Source organism: Acanthopagrus latus, chromosome 5, assembly GCF_904848185.1.
Source record: "Acanthopagrus latus isolate v.2019 chromosome 5, fAcaLat1.1, whole genome shotgun sequence".
NCBI classification, from domain to species: Eukaryota; Metazoa; Chordata; class Actinopteri; order Spariformes; family Sparidae; genus Acanthopagrus; species Acanthopagrus latus.
In genome coordinates, this window is record NC_051043.1 from 2529882 (window position 1) to 2549678 (window position 19797).

A 19797-nucleotide genomic window follows, 5' to 3' on the forward strand; every position below is an offset into this window, starting at 1 on the left:
AGTATCTCCCCATATATTAATAAGGTCTAACACCTCTCTCTCGCTCCACTGACTTGCTCCATCACTGTTCTCCATTTTGTAGGCCAAGCCAAGTTTTTACTTTTACTGCCTGTACTCTCCGGCGCATGATTGTGACAAATGTTGATGTAGATTGACGTAAAAGTCGCATAAAATCCGCCTTGGTTGTTCACACTGAGGCCGCATTGAAAAAAATCAGATCTGGGTCTGAATCAGGACCATATATAGAAGTGGTCTAAATCGTTTTTGAAAAAATCAGATCTGGGCAAGATTTGAGTGTTCACACTACTTCTGAAGATGTTTGACCTGGTCACTTGACCCCCACAAAAAATCAGATTTGGACCACTTTTGCCTGCAGTCTGAACAGGGTCCTGCCCTGGGAGGTATCATAGAATCCACAGCCCTGTTTATTTTTGATCTACAGTTGAGTTCAATGATGGGGAAGCTAATGCTACAATATGTCTTGTAAACTTTGTGGCAGCAGTTTGTTCACATCCCTTTCCTGTTTCCCTGAAAATGCTTGTGTGCACAAAGCAACTCAATAGTCTCAGTTTGGTTTGGACCTGACCTCAACCCCTTCCAGCACTATTGGGATGAGCCTGAAAACCTACAGAGAGCCAAACCTCATTTCCCAGCATTCATGCTAGATCTCGCTCATACTCTTGTGGCCGAAAGCGAGCAAATCCCTGCAGACAGGTTCCAAAAATTTGGTGGAAAGCCCTCCCAAAGGAGTGGAGGCGGTTATGCATCAGATAAAAGAAATAGTTTCATATATTGGGAATTATTTTGTTGCAGAGGATTGGATGAGAAGATCTATATCACTGTGTTGTACCCATCTACTGATATTGGTAAAGTCAGATTACTACACGGAGCCCAAAGAATACAAAAAAGCAACACCCACCTCAGACAACAGACACAGAAGTATCTACTGCCATACCACCAGACTGCAAAGCAGCTGATTTCCCTACGGCTACGAACTCACCGCTATGTTTAAAATTGAAAGTAGGGATGCACCGATACCATTTTTTTCAAACCGAGTACAAGTATTTTTATTTGTGTACTTGCCAATACCAAGTACCAATATCGATATTTCTACCACAAAAATAGCTATTAGGTTACAGTACTAAATTGGAATACAGGATTTATTTTCTTCTCTGCTTGTTATAAGAAAATGATAATAACTAAAATAAAACTAAATTATCATCATTTCCTGTGTCAACAAAAAGCCTCAACATTGGCACTGTCTTCACATTTAACAAAATGAAACTTGGCAAAATATTAATGAAATCTGACAAATTAAATTGACAATGAAACTTATTACAGAGTCAAGTCAATATCTCAATTAAACTACTGCAGTGTGATATATATTGAAGTAGCCTAGTAGTTGTATCAACATCTGCATGTTATCAAGAACTGACTGTCAAATCAAATAAAGTAAATAAAGTGCACACTAAAGTATTTAATTTGTGAAAAATGGCCATGGCCATGATTTACAGAGCCATCAATCAGCAGCTTATTTCCAGGCATTAACATTCACGAGGCCGTTCGCATTGACTATTTAAGGTTGAATGTTGGTGTAGAGAGGCCGGTTTATGAGGTGGATCCATGTGAGCACATTTCCAGGTTGGTTTGAAATTTGTAAAAGGAAACTGCGCATTGTGGGTGTACGCCAGGTTTTATAAATCAGAATATTTTGGGGCGTACGCCATTTACAGCTTTTGGGCGCTCATACATTTTTAGTGTGGATCCTGCGCAGTGTTTTATAAATAAGACCCCAGGAATTTCAATCAATGCATTTTTTTCCTCGCTGATTGCACGGGCCTATTCTAGGATCATCAGACTGAAATTGTGAAAGAATGGTTGAGAGAGCATGAGACATCATTTTCACACATGGTTTGGCCACCGCAGGGAGAGTCCAGACCTTAACTCCACTGAGCTCTTTGGGGTGTGCTGGAGAAGACTTCATGCACCCCGCACCATCATCATCAAAGTATTAGCAAAAAAATGAATGCTAATGCTAAACTATGCCATGGCGACTACGTGTGCAAATCAAAGCTAAATGTGGCAATTGACCCAACTAAAGCACCGACTGGCTCTGTCTTGACTGGACTGCTCATTACTTAATGGGAGAAATACCTTAAGTAGCAGACGGGGGGGTTACAAAAGCTGGCTAATCTGCGTAATACACAGTTATAAGCCCATGAGGAGGGCTAGGCTAGGCTAACAGGGTTAGCAATGACCAGGCTTGGCTCAGACTGTCTGAGAAGGACTGTATTAGGTGTGTTAGTGTGTGAAAGCTTGAGGCCCTGAAATAACTCTGTTGCCTGCACCTTTACCTAAATCCCACTGAGCTCAAAACACAGTATTGTAGGCATCATGAACATGAAAAAGACCACCTGCATTTCCAGCTGAGGTGTACACCTATTAGAATTTGGCCCATGTGGCCTTTTGACGTATTTTTCTGAGCATGACAACACAAATCTTCCACACACTGTGGACAGTGAGTCAAGCTTTTGTAAAGCAGCAGCATTCCTTCTCATGGTTAGAGGCAGAAAGTGCAGTTGCTATTTTTACCACGTTCCTCACCCACACACGCAGCCTCTTGTCCAAGTCAAAGTTCCTGTAACTGATGGAGGAGCTGCATCTAAGGTCTGCCTTGTGTTTTCTGGCTGTGAAAATGAGGACGAGGCAGGATCTTAACATTATGCTGCCTTCAGGGAGGCCTGCAGGATGATAGTCTAACTCAATGACCAGAATAATGATTCTGCAGGGCTGTGGCGTTAGGATTTTTATTTGATTTTGATTTTATTTGTCCCGTAGGGAGATTTGTCTTCACTGACGATACAATACACATCTCAGACGACAACGGACACTACATACACACCAACAATAAATGACATACATAACAACAGTAACAACAATGACAACTTATATGATAGCACAATAGCGGACAGACAGATCAGCGGGGCCTGCTGTTCAGGGCAGCTATGGCCCATCTGAGCAAAGCTGAGAACCAGAATATCTTGTCTCAGTCCTTATGAGATAACAAACACTAATTCACAGCAGACAGTGTGTTTGGGCTTTGCGGGCCAAGGCACATTTGCTGCTAAAGATAATACTCCTTAAAAAGCTGAAGCCACATTGCAGACACATCACACATCTTCCAGAGGCCATATCTGGCTTTGTGTTGTACATATATCCATACAACCAGGGTACATGTGAGAGATACCTAAAAATATTCACTAATGCTCAAAATGGATCTCAACTTTCTGATAAACAGGATTTGGTTCCAAGTTGGTTCACAGATGCACAATTGACTGTCTTGTTTCTCCCACACTCTGCAGAATGTTGTGGTGGGCTGTAACTCACATTCTGCAGTCACTCTGTGGTCAACCCACTGGTTCTCAAGTACTCACGAAGGCTAGGTGAACAGTCTGTCTTTGCATTTGTTGCACTTGTGTGCTTGCAAGGCAACTATGGATAGCGTTTGTCCAAAAAATGATGTCCAATCACATGCTTTTTATGCAAATCAAATCCACGTGGAATCAATGTCTTGGGTCCGGTCAAACACTCAAATACTAAAAACAGAGATGACAAAACACAACAATGTAGTCAGCTTGAATACCTTATAAAATACACTTAACGCAAAAAAATGGTTCAGTCATCATCTCCATACCCCCATGTGGATGGAGGTTCTGTAGTCCACAAAACATCTCTGGAGCGTCATAGCAAAACAACTGAAACAACTGGGGACTTAAAGGGATAGCTCGGGTTTTTTGAAGTGGGGTCATATAAAGTACATATCTATAGCCAGTCTGTTCCCAACCGCAATCACTGATCAGCGCAGCCTCGGTTTGGAGGAAGTAGAGAGCCGCTCCAGCCCAGACGCTCAGCTTTGTACTGCAGTGAACGGGGTCCAGAGAAAAAGTGAAATAAATCACTGCCATATCCCCCACTGCCAGACAGTTTTGTTATCTGCATCTAATCATGGGACTTCTTAGCAAATATGTATGGACAGCATATAGGATGAGCATCCTAGCCACAGCTAATACAGCATAGCATAAAATTGTGATTGACTGTCGGGCAGGTAGCGTACCGTCGCTTTACTGGAGCCTGTTCCTGGAGCCTGGAGTTCTGTGGGTTCAGAACAACTAGAAACTCACTTGTTCATTCAGCCATCGTTACTTGATTCAATGTAAACAGAAAGTTTTGACTATTGCAGCTTTAACCTCTCATACACTATAGTTCATTAGTAAACAGCTTATTGTCTAAATACAAATTGTTTAATTTTTTCAGTGCTGAGACGCTTTCACTTTGAGCACTTTCCAGCCAAGTACAGCACAGAAATTGAATTCACTTACAGTGTGATGACTCAACAAACATACACCTTCAGTGTGTGTGTGTGCGTGCGTGTGTGTGTGTGTTTAGAAAACAGGGAAAGCAGCCTAACCTGTCACAGAGGTGGTTCACTGCACCAAATGAGTCGCAGGCACAAGGCAGGCAGCTGTTTGTGCCGTTGATGAAGTGTCCGTCCTCGCAGTCCTCACACTGCAGACCAGTGTAGCCTGACATACAGGAACACTGACCGGTGCTCTGATCACACTCTTCCGGATCCAAAATGCCCTCACCACCGCTGCTGCAGTTACAAATGCCCTCTAGGTGGATGGATGAGGATGTTACAGTGAAAAGGGGAGACAAGAAAAGGGTCATTATTAGTGGAGTGTACAAGCAGTGGCAGGAGTCTAATTCTAACTAACACAAACCATTTGACTGATTGAGTGATATCTAGACACCAGGCAGCTCAGGACTGCTGATGGTCCTGACCCTCTGAAAAAAACCAAATCAGAAATATGTGCTATGACTCTGCAGCTTTTACCAAAATGTAGGCCCAATGGGCTTTGAGCTGGCAGGAATACTGAAGTCAACACTTTGCTGGACTGTGAAAGTAAATAATCCATCCCGTCCAACATTTTCTGTTCAAATGACACCAAACGTGCCTCATTGCATCATTCAGACAAATTCTGTTTTCGATGTTTTTTAAACAATGATGTCATGATGGATGTGCTAAATTTCATTATCATGTACAACTGAACTTTTGACAGTATTTTGAATTCTTTCCTCATGTAAATGATTAGTAGACATATTGTGATAAAATATTATCTAAGTAAAGTTGAAAGTCAGTCATATAAAGAAATATCTTAAATCTACACTAAATACACTTGAGTATCAAAAGTATTATACATACACTGTATTTACAAGCATATAAACTGTACACTAGGGCTTTACTGATTATCACCCTGCTGATTAATGGATCAGATGTTTAGCATTTAAAAGTCTGATTGCTGATCAGATAAGTTAATCAAAAGATGTGCTACTTTGACTCTCATGAAAGCAAACAGTACAGTACTTGCCTCTAAAATGTAGTGGAGTGGAAAAATGTAGCAGAAAATGGAAATACAAATGAAGTACAAGTACCGCAACACTGTACCTAAATGCAGTACTTCATTTGTTCTCCTCTTCCTCCTCCTCCTTCTTCCTCAAAAAGCCTGTTCCTGACTCATGGCCGCACAGTAGCTTTAGTTCATTTAGCTAAATTCAAGGTTCAAGCAGTGCTGAAACAATTGGTCCATTAAATCATACAAAGAAAATCAAAGAAATTAAAGAAATTATTTGTCATTTCTAAAGCAGAAATGCCAACTATATGACAGTATCAGCTTTCCAGATGTGCTGCTGTTCTACATTAAATATTCTTCTACATCAAATCAATTTGAGTTATGACTCAAGGAAGCATTAACATTTTATAGACTGAACAGTTACTCTATCAAAACATTTGAGAGATTAATCAATAATGAATATAATGATCAGTTGTAGCACTTATCACAACTGTGTCTATACATCTCTGAATGGTGCTGATGCATTTGCCAACTTGAGATAAAAGATAAAAAGGCACTTTGACATATCAAGTATCATCATATTTCTGGATGAACACTCACCACAGTCACACTTACAGTTTCCTTTTCATGAAACCAGCTCAACAAGCCATTGAGACTAATGTCATGCATGTCTACAGTATTTCATCTGTTAATTTCTATATTAAAAGAACCGAGAAGTGGTTTGTCATTTTGAAGTTTGAAGTTGGGTTTGAAGTTGAACAATATGGTGACCAGCCTCAGTGCCACTACTGTAAAAGAAGGGAGTGCAAATAAGAATCAAGATTCTGTTACTGTACAACCTATTTCTAATCTCAAATGTTTTCAGAAACACAATGTAATCAATCTCTTACCAGGCCACCATGTCTGCTTTATTAATGTTCAAGCTCTTGTATATTTAAGCAATATTACCCGAGAGGGTGTGCTTTACCGTCATTTGAGCACGACAGTACTGCGGTCAGGACTGAAGTGCTCATATGACGTTAAAGAACACCCTTGAGGGTAATACTGCGATTATACAACCAATACCAACACAAATAAAATGTATAATCGAAATATATCCATGTTGGTGGACATTTTGATTTCAAATTTTAAAGGTTTTTGCGAGTGTGCGTCACATTTCCGTGGAAACACATGGGGTCTGACTAATACCTGAAACAAAATCTAACCCTTGAATTTCAAGCTGTACTTTTTATTTTTTTTCTCCAGCTCTGACAGTTACTATGTTGCCATGGAGATGGACACAATCTTGCCACAGACTTGGTGGAGTAATATTTTGAGTAATGAGTCAGGCAAGCTGTCATGGTGATTTGAGAATGGTCTAAATGTCTTGCTGACCAATCAGATTGCTTGACCGGAAGTACTTGTTGTATAGTAACTCTTTAAGTAAAATATCACAGTGCCAGACTACAAACTGCGGCACTGGTCCCATGGACACATGAACACTGGTTACAGTCAATGCTCAATATTTGTTCATTGCTCACACTGGAGCTGTGACATTACCTCCTTGCTGAGTGAAGGGATATCTGACTGGACAATACCTAAACATTAGTGCTCCTTTATCGTTCACTTTAAGCTGCCTTGTCCATTCACAGTCTCAGTGTGACTGAACACACAACATCAGGTGCATTTATTCCACCAGATGTTGTTTTGTATACAATCATTTCAACTGAAGATTTATGTCAATCTACAATAAAGACAGTGAACATGGTGAACTGAGTCCTGCTGTGTCGCCAATGAGGGACTGTGTACAGTTCAAACTGGTGCATGGTGATATGCACAGCCGATGATATGATGGCAGACATGTGGATGACCCTGTAGTACAGAATGACAATATATTATTCATCTGATCTCAGGTTAGGTGTGGCGAGTCACGACTGTACGTCTCCATTCGGTCCTCAGCAGTCAGACAATGAAAACTGACTGATAAGAGATGTGAGCTACAATTTTTTATACATGGTATACATGCTAATAAACTACACAGAAGGCGTCTGCTAGATTCAGTTCAATGAAGAGGAAGCTGAATTTTAATGTGTTCCTATACTGGCGTCCCACTCAGCTTATGCTCTTCTTTCACTGTTGCTTGGACCTTTATGTAACTAAGAAAGTCCTGCAGTTATGCAAGCCATTGGAGTACACTGTCAGCGCCTTTGCCACAGTGACGCCCACCGAAGAACTGTCAGCACCGATCATGCCTAAGATCCAGTGAATGCAATCACCTCTCACACACACAGACACAGACTCACACACACATACATACACACTGCAGTTCAGTCTAAAACCAGGCTTCCTCTAGGTGTGGGATCGGGCTGATCAGTAAAGCCACATAACAGGTTTGATGTAGATTAGACTGGACTTGTGTGTAGTGGAGAGAGAAGGGGGGGAACAGAGGCACAGTCCACCTCTATTCTATCTGTCTGGCTGCTGTAAAGTGGTGTGACAGCATGGCTGGTATTCAGACACGGGCAGCAGCAGGCTGTTCAGAACAAGTCATATCTCAAAACCACTGTTCCCTAATTCCACACTCGCCTGTCACCGCAGCAGCGGTGGTGAGCTGCTACAGGGCCTCTGCATGGAAACAACACTATACTCTCAATTTTGGTTTGAGTGTAAAACACGATGTGGCTTGATGACAATACTGAGAGATATTTCAGAGACACGAAAGCCTGAACTATGTGAGAGTACACCTCTCTCTGACGTGTCAAAGAGCGCATACCGGGTGAGGCGTTACCTCAGGTGACGCCTTTGTTGACGTGAATCTATCATGTGAGTGGCCTTTACACAAGAACAATGAAGAGTGAAGGTTTCACATATGAGTTTCCCTTAAGGAAGCAGATTTCATTTTGACTCTCAGATCCACATGAACACTGAAAGGTAACAGTGAGTGATTAACAGCTACCGAAGGGTTGCCTATAACCAATTTAGTCAAATGAATCTGCAAAACTGACATAAAACACAAAACCCTCAGTGATTACTTTCATTATTGATAACCATTTTCTTGTTTGGTCCAGAAAATGTCAGAAAATGGTGAAAACGTCCATTACAATATGCCATTTTGCTTATTCTATCCAACAGACAGTCCAAAACACAAACATATTAAGTTCAGCATCACAGTAGACAAACACAAGCTGCTGATCTTCACAATGAGTAACTGAAGACAATCAGTGTTTGGAATTTTTGCAAGAATTCTCCTCCAGTCGCTGAGATGCATGCTGTCTGTTTGGCACTACAACAAGAACAAAGGATAAAGGTAGAAAACCTGTCTGGTCTGGACCCCTGGTGTGAGGAGTCAATATCATTCAGAATATGAAATGAAAACACTTTGGATTTTAGGTTCTGGCTTAAGGGTTTCATGAAATAACAGCTCAAACATGGCATTTTCTGGGGAAAATAAAGACTCTGCAACCAATCTGGAAGCCATTTTTAATTTGTATAACTCAGATTCTCGAATGGGAGGATGTATTCAGGCCCTAGTATATGTAATATAGAAATAATTAATAATCCATCATCTATTGGGGGGGGGGGGGGTGTCTCTCTGTAATGGGTGCTCTGAAAACCCACACTTTTGGCTTCACCAGACTTCCCCAACAGACGCGTTTCGGGCAGGACTGCTCAGCCTGTGCCGATGTGTTGGCTGGAGAACAGCACATCCACATGGATGCTGGGATGTGAGAGGTGTGAGAGGAGGGGCTCCACTGTCATTGCTCATTCATGGCTTGGCCCGCCTGGCCATTTTGGTTGGATGGCCTTGTTCTGCATATGATGCACACAACAATAGAGGGGATGAAGCAGCTATCAGGGCAGCTTCTTGCAATTTCCTGTCAATATCAAACATGCCTGCTCTCACACAAAGGGATCGCGGGTCAGTATGGATGCTGTGTGCGCTGACTGATTTGATAAATTGACTGAACAAGGACAGGATCAACCTTGCACCCCCCCACCCACCCATAGCCCCCCCTTTTTCCAGCCCAGTGTAATATGTGGCACAGATTCCATAATAAAGGGCCTCTATGCATAATTAACCCTACACAGCTAAATCCACATTGGACTGCTTTTGCACGAGTCGTGTTTGTCAGAGATTTATGATTTGGTCATGTTCCGATCGTTTGGAGGGGTGCACCGTGCAGCTGAGGGGGTCTGCCCATTGTTGCACGCTCATTTATTCGATCGCTCTCTGCGTCAAAACCTCCGTGCGACCACCCTGCTCCTTCCAAGCACCCTATATCAGACATGGGTGTCTTTACACACACACACACACACACACACACACACACACACACACACCTAGAAAAAACACGCAACCAAATATGTGCCCCACAGTGTCAATTTTTTTCGATTGTAAGGCGCCATTTAGCAAAGCCTTCAAGAGATCGGGAATGATTCTGTGTTGACAGTTCCTGGTAGCGATGTATTCGGAGGCACTTACCTTGGCTATTCTCTACTGAGGTAACAGATGTGCCAATATTATCTGCAGCCCAGGCATCGTTCGCTGTGCGCTGGGAAACCATGGACACCATGGTCTGCAGCGTTTTCTCGGGAGCAAAAAGTGAGGTTTGTGCATCGGTGGATCGTTTGCGTGCGCTGCTTGATCTGGAAATCTGCGGCGATATTTGTTCGTTCGTGGCTGATTTTATTCCAGTATCAGGGGCGGCAGTAGTGGTGGTGGTGGTGGTGGTGGTCGGGTCCGTTGTTGGAGGCTGAAGGGTGGTTGCAGGTTTAGAAACAGGACTAGTAGTGGTGATCGGGCCAGCAGAAACAATGGCAGGCGACGGTGTGAGTCCGGTTAGAGGCCCGAGAGCGAAGCTGCTCTCGGGTAAAGTACGAGGCATGTCGGTGTGGAAGGTCTCCCAGGTGTCGGAGGCTGAGTCGGACTTCCTGGAGATAGGCGACGCATCGTAGGGGCTGATGCGAGGTGCAGCTTCAGAAAATCCAATATATACATACAAAATAACTAGCAGAGCCGCAGATATGTACATCATTAAGGACGTTAGCCTCATATTCACTTTCAGCTCTCCATGTAAGCCCCAATAATGGTCTCTCTCAGACCTTTCCCTGAATGGACGCGTACTCCACCATTGATGTCTCCCGGCGGTGTACGCTGCTGTTTGTTGCCCTATGAACCACAGTCAACACTTCAGCTGCTCTGCAACCTACCACGAGCCGCACGAGATTGACGTACATATGAGCCAATGGGAAGAATGCCCGTGAGCGCTCGTTCTTTCGCTGGTTGGGCAGTGGCTCACGCCCTGTGGAGACACAATATACTGTAAATTATCAGACGTCCTCGCTCTTCTGAAAATTATCAAAACACACACGGTCTCATTCATAAATTTACCGACGTATGAAGCCTATTGTGCTTATAAGTGGGCCTAAGATTAGACAGTGTGATACTATCATAGTTGTACACCTCACAGCCCAGGTATGCTCCTACATATGTCATGCCCTCATATGAAATGCAAGACGGAGGCCTCCTGTGGGAATACGTGAAAGCACCATTACCTAATTTACCGTTTACACATGCAAAGCGACAGACTTGATGAACTGTCTACGCTATCCCTTCTGAATCTGTATGAACATACCCTCGTCACTTATTTAGAAAAAAACAAAAAAAAAAAACCAGTTCATCTTGACTGACTCAAGGCAAAAAGCAATAAATCAGATATGAATGAAATTCCTTCTTAGGTATTCTTATTTAGTCCTATTCAATCTATTCTGTTAGAGGGCGCAGCATTATATTTGTAACAAATTGTCTGACGTTTTTTTTTTTTTTAAATTTATTTTATTTAAAAAAAAAAATGAGTTTCCTAAATGATTCGACCTAAGCTATGAGAACTAGACTGTGTCTAAATATTTCATCACTTCATCAGGCGTCTGTGGGCTAAAATATGGTCGAAATGCGAACCTTCCCGTTTAAAACGTGTGTGCAGTGTGTTTGTTTCCCCCCCCCCAGTGGACAATATGCGCAAACAATCATTGTGTAATCGTTCGCCTAAAAGTTTTGTAAGTGTTGCTTTTGCCTCCACTCTTTTTATTGTATATATTTTAAACCTCACGTCCTATTTTGCCTTCTACACGGCATTCAGTAAGATGCAACTCACAGACGCATATATGGACTTAACTTTAAATGATTTATAATTGCTGAATTTGATCTTTCTTTTTATTTACATCACACCATCATGCCCCTGATAATGATCTTTCCATTCGATCCTAAACTGTGACGCTAATCTGTTTCAGTTTGAGCTTTGCATAGACTATTCATGCTTGTGACATTCATTTTATATATTGCTGTGGCTGTGGTTTACAGGTACACATGGGGTTGCAGCGCTATAAATGCCCACAGTTGAGCCTGACCGAGAACCCGATGAGCTGATGAAAAACAAGAAGTTACACATCACTTCATATTTTCTGTTCTTTGGTCTCCCTAGGTGTCATTTCTGTGGAACCTGACATTTGTAAAGAAAGGGATCCTTCTTTCCCTGCCCAGATTCAGATCCAAGCCAGTCTTCGATGTTATTAACTCCAGCTGCGATGTCAAACTATATTAACACACAAATAATGCATAATTACCCTTGAGTTTTTGTTTGTTTTTTTAAAAATAATTGTGTTTGTTTAATAATCAGTGTGCATGGGGGTTGCAATTTCCAACTGCACTTATGAATGTAAGGTGTAGTGCATTTATTACACGCGTCAGGTCGGGCACAGCGCCTCAGTCAGTACTTCCGGTGAAAACAATAACAGTAATTGTTCTCATTGCGGAAGAAAGACAGGCACATGTTTTGCATCTTCGCTGAATTTTTGCTTGGTTTTCAGTAAGTCGTAAGTTGAAATGATAACATGTCACTGAGTGCTGTTCGTGAAAACAGACCATAGATGGCTGTAGAGGCTGGTACACACCCGTGCGACTCCGTTCAAGTGTTGCAGGAAGTTGCGCACGACAACTAGCCAGTAGATATAATGGCGCCTCTAGATTTGGATAAATATGCAGAGATTGCAAAGCAGTGTAAATACCTCCCAGAAAATGACCTCAAGGTAAATGCGACTTCATATAAATGTTTTTGGCCAGGAAATGTGATGATGTGATAATGGTAACGTTAGCTCGCTGCTGTTTATGTTGTAATAACGTGAATAGCTAACGTTAGCTTCAGCTAGCTAGTAACGTTTAACCTCCTGACTTCATCTCTTTACCAGGAAGTCAGTTCCGTTATAAGGAACTATTCAGCGTAGCTACAGTAGATAGATACAAGTCCAACTATGTTATTAAATGTCATTGAAATGGGAATGAGAATGAAAGACTTTGGCACGCTGGAATATTAGCGTTGAAACGAGCCGATATTCACAGTGACCTGATGATGCTGACTGTCATGATGGTGGAATGACAGCTGATTGTTATTACAAGTCTGCACTGAAGACGTACCTGGTGCACTTAACGCCATCCCAGAGAGCTTATAGTCGTTCTGTTTTTTATTCACGCCGAGACTCAGATATTAGTTACCTGATTGACAGCAGCATCAGGGACATCATGTAAGGACTCAGTGATTATCTCAAGTCGCATTTATTCCTTATAATACATTTAACCTTAAAATAAGTAGCTCAGAAGGCCGTGGCAATAATGTCTTGACTAGTTTTGCGCAGCATTTCATTCCCAGCATTTGGTATTAGTACGATAACATATTAGTAGGACTGCACAGTGAATTGAAGCATTACCAATGTAATATATGGCCAAGTGCAATATCCAAATCGCAGATGCTACAGTCATTTTGATAAAGGTAAACTGTGTGACCAATATTATAAATAAGCACTGTTGTGCTGCAAAGATGTCCTGGCCTAAAATCTGGTTCTTTAGATGCAAAAAAATGTTTTGTCACATCATCATGATTTTAATACCACAGTAAAATGAAAGAGAAAATTTTTGTGACGCAAAAAGGATTATTCTCACTTATTGCGATTCATAAAATAATCTTAATATCTTCCAAAATACATGCTGTGCAATGTTTTAACCATATTTTGCAGCCCTTTATATTCTGTGTACAAATATTGGAGTCAGCGCTGCACCGTATTCATTGTCATTTCCTTGATTCTGTTGAATTACTTACACATCTGAGGTCAGGTATTCACAGTTGGTGAGACTCAATCTCAACCACCCGCCAGTCAGAGTTATGTTGACTTAATGAAGTTTGTAATAATCCATCCAACTGCTTTAGGTCCCCTAAAAATTAAAGGTTAAGTGATTGCTGAAATGTACACCCATTGTGATTGTGAACAGGTGTGTTTGTTTTTTTTGGAGTATCATACTCAAAATAGTAATGCATACTAAGGGCAGCACTGCTAAATTAGTAATTGCTTATTGACAGGCTGTTGGTCAAAATCTGTCCTCTCTGGTGCCCATATGACCACATAATCTGATCAAGTGGTTTAAAAGCATTTATACAAGCGCTAACTGATGACTTAACCCATACAGCTGATGTCTGTGTGTTATGTTTTCATCTATACAGAGGTTATGTGACTACGTGTGTGACCTGCTGCTGGAGGAGTCCAACGTTCAGCCCGTTTCCACTCCTGTAACAGTATGCGGTGACATACATGGACAGGTAAAAATCAGTGATTCATATTAGAAAGAGCAAGTGCACCACAGAAACACTTTGTGACCCAAACACTACAGAGTATGTGTACATAAAATGAAATATTTACATTACATTCCTATCTCTTTGTGTGTCTTAGTTTTATGATCTTTGTGAACTCTTCCGAACTGGTGGCCAGGTTCCAGACACAAACTACATATTTATGGTTTGTATATTATCTCATATATATCTATATACTTATATCGATCATATGTCTCATATATCAATTTGAACTTGAGAAGCATCTATAATCATGGGAAAATATTTACATACAATTGCAAAGAAAATTTATATAATGGCAGTCTTCAGTTCCAATGATTTCTACAGCTCTCATGTTTCTGTGATTGAATGAGTGGAACACAAACTACTTTGTCACAAAAACATCTGTGAAGTTTGGTTCAAATTTGATACATACAGTAATAGAAAAATCAATTTTGGTGATAGATGAAGTTCTGTGAATCAAATGTTTTTTGTAGCATGGCCTCTTAACTTCTTCTGACTGATAACAGCTGGTGACTTTTCTGAGTCCATGTTAATAGGGCTTGTCTGATACAGCCACCAGACTCAGCCACAAACACTATAATGGGAAAGTCTAAAGACTTCAGCATTTATCTGAAAGATCCTTATTGGTTTGAACAAGTGAGAAAAGTCTCTTGGAGACATTTCAAAGCAGTTACAGGTTCCAAGAGCAACTGTACAAACAACAGTTAAATTGAAACTCTCGCCAAAATGCAACCTAGGCTTTTTTTGTGAATGTATATGAGTCAAACATTGAAAACGAAAATATGCTAAATCTTAAAAGTGCCTCTTTTGTCGTAATGTTACGTCGTTATGTTTTTACACTTAGGTTTGACTCGTATACATTCACAAAAAAAGCCTAGGCTGCATTTTGGCGAGAGTTTCACTTTAAGTATCAAGTTCATGGCACAGTTGTTTCACTGCCATGATCAGGAAGAAAACACAAACGATCACCCGCTGCTGAGAGAAAATTGATCAGGATGGTCAAGAGTCAACAAAAAACACCAAAAAGCAAGTCTACATTTGAATCAGAAGCTGCTGGAAGACAGCTGTCAGTGTCCACAGTCAGTAACATGACTGAGAGGTTATTGTGTTAGAAAGAAGACCTTGCTCCAGACGTCGCACCTTAAAGCTCGACTGAAGTTTGCTGTCGATCACATGGACAAAGAAAAAACCTTCTGGAGGAAAACTCTGTGGTCACATGAGACAAAAGAGTTTTTTGCCACAATGAGCATCAATATGTTCAGAGGAGAGAAGGTGAGGTCTTCAACCCCAAGAACACAAGACCTTCTGTCAAGCATGGTGCTGGTAGTATTATGCTGTGGGGATGTTTTGCTGCCAGTAAATGAAATAATGAATAAGGAGGATGTTCTCCAGATTCTTCAGGAAAACCTAAAATCATCAGCAGAAGATTGGATCTTGGTTGCAGTTGGGTGTTCCAACAGGACAATGATCACAAATACGCATTAAATACATGTTCATCACAGAAAAAAGAGAGCTGTAGAAATCATTTGAACTAAAAACTGCCAAAACATGTTTTTACAGGTGGATGGAAACTTCACCGTGACTGTCCCTAAATGTGTTCTGTTTCACGGGTGTTTTGGCTCAGTGTTGTTAATAAACCTCTGTCATCTGCAGGGAGATTTTGTCGACAGAGGGTATTACAGTTTGGAGACGTTCACCTACCTGCTGGTACTGAAAGCCAAATGGCCCGACCGCATCACGCTTCTGCGTGGAAACCACGAGAGCAGACAAATCACCCAAGTTTATGGTTTTTATGGTGAGATTTGAATCTTGAAAGATGATCAGCTTTGGTCAGCTGTAAACTGCATTGTTTCTATCTGACTTCCACCTTCTCAAATTATTATTATTATTATTTTTTTTTGTCCTTTAGATGAGTGCCAGACCAAGTATGGAAATGCAAATGCCTGGCGTTACTGCACCAAGGTGTTTGATATGTTAACAGTTGCAGCTGTAAGTACTGATTTGTAGTTCTAGTTCTATAAAGCCTAGAATTAACACCGAGCAAGCACCAAATGCGGGTAGTTTTTCCGTTTGTCAAGTAAATGTGACAGGTAAAAGTTTTTGCCAAAACAATCGTGATTGAAAATGATGCTGAGGGTTTCTTTAACAATCGGTGCACCTTTAAGACACTACCAATTAGAAGTTACTGTTGACTGTCAACTGTGTATTATATAACGTACCGTCTATCTTCTCGTGACACTAGATCACGTCATGTCAAACTGACAGACAGAATCATGATATATGTATGCTGTCCCAACTCCTATTTCATTTATTTATTTATGTTATTTTAGCTGATGGACGAGCAGATCCTTTGTGTCCATGGGGGCCTCTCCCCAGACATAAAAACTCTAGATCAAATTCGAACCATTGAGCGGAACCAGGAGATCCCCCACAAGGGAGCATTTTGTGACCTGGTGTGGTCAGATCCTGAAGACGTGGACACCTGGGCTATCAGCCCCAGAGGAGCAGGATGGCTCTTTGGTGCAAAGGTCACAAATGAGGTAAGTTCACACAAGTGATTGCATCAAGTACACATGTACATTCATTTCAAACTCCTACATGATCTTCAAAATGATTTACTTATGTACTATAGGGGCCAACGACTAGGTGTGGCAAGTACACACCTGTGTTGTTTTGCGATGGTGACATACAGACAGTAATTTGTCTCACTGCTTGAGGCCACATTTTTATGTCAAAGTACATCTAACAACTAGAATTTAAAAAAATATATCGGTAAAGAAAGCACCATCAAGAAACATCATTCATGTTTTATAAAGTCTGTGGGTTTGCCACAGCCTTCCTGACTACATTAACCCATACAGGCCAAGCCTCTTGACAATGGGTCTGGGGTCGTCCCCCTCCTGTCCATTGACACAAAGTTAATAGGCACTGTTTTCATTAGCGTGGCATTGGGGGACGACTACTTGCAATCGAGGCAGACCCAGTCTGTTTAAAGACCCCATCAGTGTGTAGTCTGAGTGGTAGTGAGAAGGGCCTCCCAATTCAACATGCAGTCTTTCTGTGGGTTCTAATTTCTGTGTATATATAAACATGTTTTGGTTCAGGCGCGATCTTCCACCTGACATATCCTCACCAACCGAATACAAGCATGATTACCTGCTTAGAGAATAAGCAACAGAAAATGGTGATGAAGGTAAAGAAAGGGGTGACCTAAAAGTGAAACTAAGAGGAAACAAAAACAACTAAGGATTGCTGGTGGGAGGCCAGCCTAAGGTGTTCACAGAATTGACTTATGATGCACAAAATGTAAAAGCATCCAAAATCAAAACCCTTAGCAGCAGTTGACACTGTTGGAATTGGAATTTTTTCTGACCTAACCGACTAGCTTGGTCAGCCATACCTACACACTTCGACAACATACACAGCCAATCACCAAACAGAACACTGGCTTGATGGATCTGATTACTGAATAAATGATCAGTAAGAACTTGAAACTTACCAATGTCTGTTGGGCCTGCCATGTTCATTTACATAATATGTGTGGTGAAGCTTCAGACTGCATAAGACAGTCTTACTAAGTGTGCGAGTCACCAAGGCTTATCACTAGTTCAACAGAAGCTCAACTAGTAGGTATTTTCCTCAGGAGAAATGTCACAGTAGGTAACACACAGGTATGAATAATAAACTGAATGAAGGCTGAATTCAGTTTAGCTGCCTCAGTGTCTGGGACCTGGTGTGCATGCTGAATCACTGCCACTGGCAAAAACAGTACTTTTCCTACTATAACAAGTCAAAACATTCAGACAATTTCCTGCAGCAAATTCTGGTAGTTTTTTAAGGAGTTAAATGTCCATTGATAAGAATTTGGATTTAGGACACATGAGAAAAAAATGAACTCCCTGGTCAGTCTGAGGAAGTAGCAACCACACTCAGACACTTATTCAGTTACATACAGTTTACTTGCTGTTTGTGACTGCCAAGATGCAAAACAGAAAATATGCCCAAGTGCACACATGTACTAACAGTTCTTTGTGGTTACTTTTAGTGGAATGTAAGAATAAGTGTCTAGCCTTAATTTGACAGTCACAGATGACTTCTTGAAACATGACCACATATCAAGTGATGATGGCAGTCCAAGATAATAATTGGACTCATGTGTCTACTGTGAAGTTAGTAATAATTGCAGTTTTTTGTTTCTGACTTTACAAATAAAGTTTTATTTAATTAATATGACAAATTCCAATTAATATGACATGAACAGAGCATTTCTTTGCTGATCAGATGTCTCTTTTATTTCTCTCTATCCTCCAAAAACTGCAGTTTGTTCACATCAACAACCTGAAGCTGATCTGCAGGGCACATCAACTTGTCCATGAAGGCTACAAGTTCATGTTTGACGAGAAGCTGGTCACCGTGTGGTCAGCTCCTAACTACTGCTATCGCTGCGGCAACATTGCTTCTATTATGGTCTTCAAAGATGCTAACACAAGAGAGCCAAAACTCTTCAGAGCAGTGCCTGACTCTGAAAGGGTCATTCCACCTCGAACAACAACACCATATTTTCTGTGATAAAAACTGAAAAACTATATATAAAATTAAAACAATGCAGCCATTTGTCCAGTGCACAGATACTGACTGTTACAGTGGCATCAGCAGTGAACCCATTTAGATTTTGTATAGTACATTTAGAGAATTTACAGTGCATTTCTTGGTGCCAACTGTCGATTGTAATTCCTACTCTGGCTATTATTCTTCCACTTATATCACAGATTGCTTGGAGCGAAGTAAGCTGTCTCAACAGTATCACTGTGCTGTTGAAATGTTTTAGAGGAAGGATTGAAAATGTTCATATTGATAAATCTCTACTTAACAATAAAAATTCACCCTGCTTAGCAAATTGCAGGTACAGTGTAATATACAATATGTCATTTTGTTCTGTTATAGTAATGTATTACAGCTGGATGTAAGATAAAGCACTGCACAAATGTAATGCATCTTTTCTGACAAATGTCACTGCAATTATAGACTCATTGTTATAATGTTAACTTGTATGATATAAACCTGAGATTTAATGTGTAAAAACCTATGCTGTTTGTCAAAAAAAAAAAAAGAAAAAATCAGTATTGTTAAGCCTGTGGTATCCTGAGATATTATCTGTGATTTGGCTTCAGCTCTTGTAATTATTATTTTTCTCTTGGGCACCATACTGTTTTTAAATAAAGAAATCCAAAAAATCTGAAGACTTGAACATCAGTTCCTTGGTTAAGGGGCAGAATGGACACCATGCTTAATAAGAACCGGTAAGTCATTATAGCTCTGTAGTGATTAATATCATCACCAACACCAGCCTATTGATGATAATTCGACTGTTGAAATAGTTACTATCTGTATTGTTGAGGAAGAAATATCTGCATTCATTTAGCACGGCTGTACAACTAATTGATGATGATTAAAGTAAACCTCAGCTAACTTGTTATCAAACCATTTCATACCATACAGAGGTGCCTGTTGAGCACTAGCTGTATTTTGATTTAAGTCGCCAGCCCTCAAGTGTTCACTGAAATTCCTCAAGGTGTGTGCAGTCTCTTTTCCCTAAGCGGCTCTTGAGGTTTGTTCAGGGTGAATCTTGCTTTAAGATTACATCTGACCAGAGGGTTGAGGGATCACTGTTGTGTAACACAAGGCAAAGATGAAACATGCAATTCCTCATTAGAGCAAAAATGATCCTA

General features: G+C 40.8%; 2 protein-coding genes across 3 annotated transcripts in view; one reads left to right on the forward strand and one right to left on the reverse strand.

Annotated features, from left to right (window-relative positions):
* si:ch211-158d24.2 (multiple epidermal growth factor-like domains protein 9) overlaps positions 1–10595 on the reverse strand; it is a 35018-nt gene extending 24423 nt beyond the window's left edge. Inside the window, exons 1-2 of the mRNA XM_037097322.1 lie at positions 9874–10595; positions 4469–4673 (exon numbers count right to left, since the gene is read on the reverse strand). Coding sequence (XP_036953217.1) covers positions 4469–4673; positions 9874–10444 — 776 coding nt within the window. The 5' untranslated portion in view covers positions 10445–10595. The remainder of the gene's footprint in view (positions 1–4468; positions 4674–9873) is intronic.
* Positions 10596–12138: 1543 nt separating this feature from the next.
* Positions 12139–19308, forward strand: LOC119019085 (serine/threonine-protein phosphatase 6 catalytic subunit). Of its 2 annotated transcripts, none has more exons than XM_037097324.1 (7): positions 12139–12256; positions 13940–14035; positions 14166–14231; positions 15722–15863; positions 15978–16057; positions 16399–16608; positions 18389–19308. In XM_037097324.1, the coding sequence occupies exons 3-7, from the start codon at positions 14229–14231 to the stop codon at positions 18635–18637; spliced, it is 684 nt and encodes a 227-aa protein (XP_036953219.1). In that variant the 5' UTR covers positions 12139–12256; positions 13940–14035; positions 14166–14228; the 3' UTR covers positions 18638–19308. The 2 variants fall into 2 exon arrangements, with proteins under 2 accessions (XP_036953219.1, XP_036953218.1); XM_037097323.1 differs by lacking the exon at positions 12139–12256 and adding an exon at positions 12291–12476.
* The last annotated feature ends 489 nt before the right edge of the window (positions 19309–19797 follow it).

Coding starts and splice junctions, on each gene's coding strand:
- LOC119019085 (XM_037097323.1), top strand. CDS start 12,402: ATGGCGCCTCTAGATTTGGATAAATATGCAGAGATTGCAAAGCAGTGT. Junction 15,864..15,977: donor CCAAGTTTATGGTTTTTATG/GTGAGATTTGAA, acceptor TTTGTCCTTTAG/ATGAGTGCCAGACCAAGTAT. Junction 16,058..16,398: donor ATATGTTAACAGTTGCAGCT/GTAAGTACTGAT, acceptor ATGTTATTTTAG/CTGATGGACGAGCAGATCCT.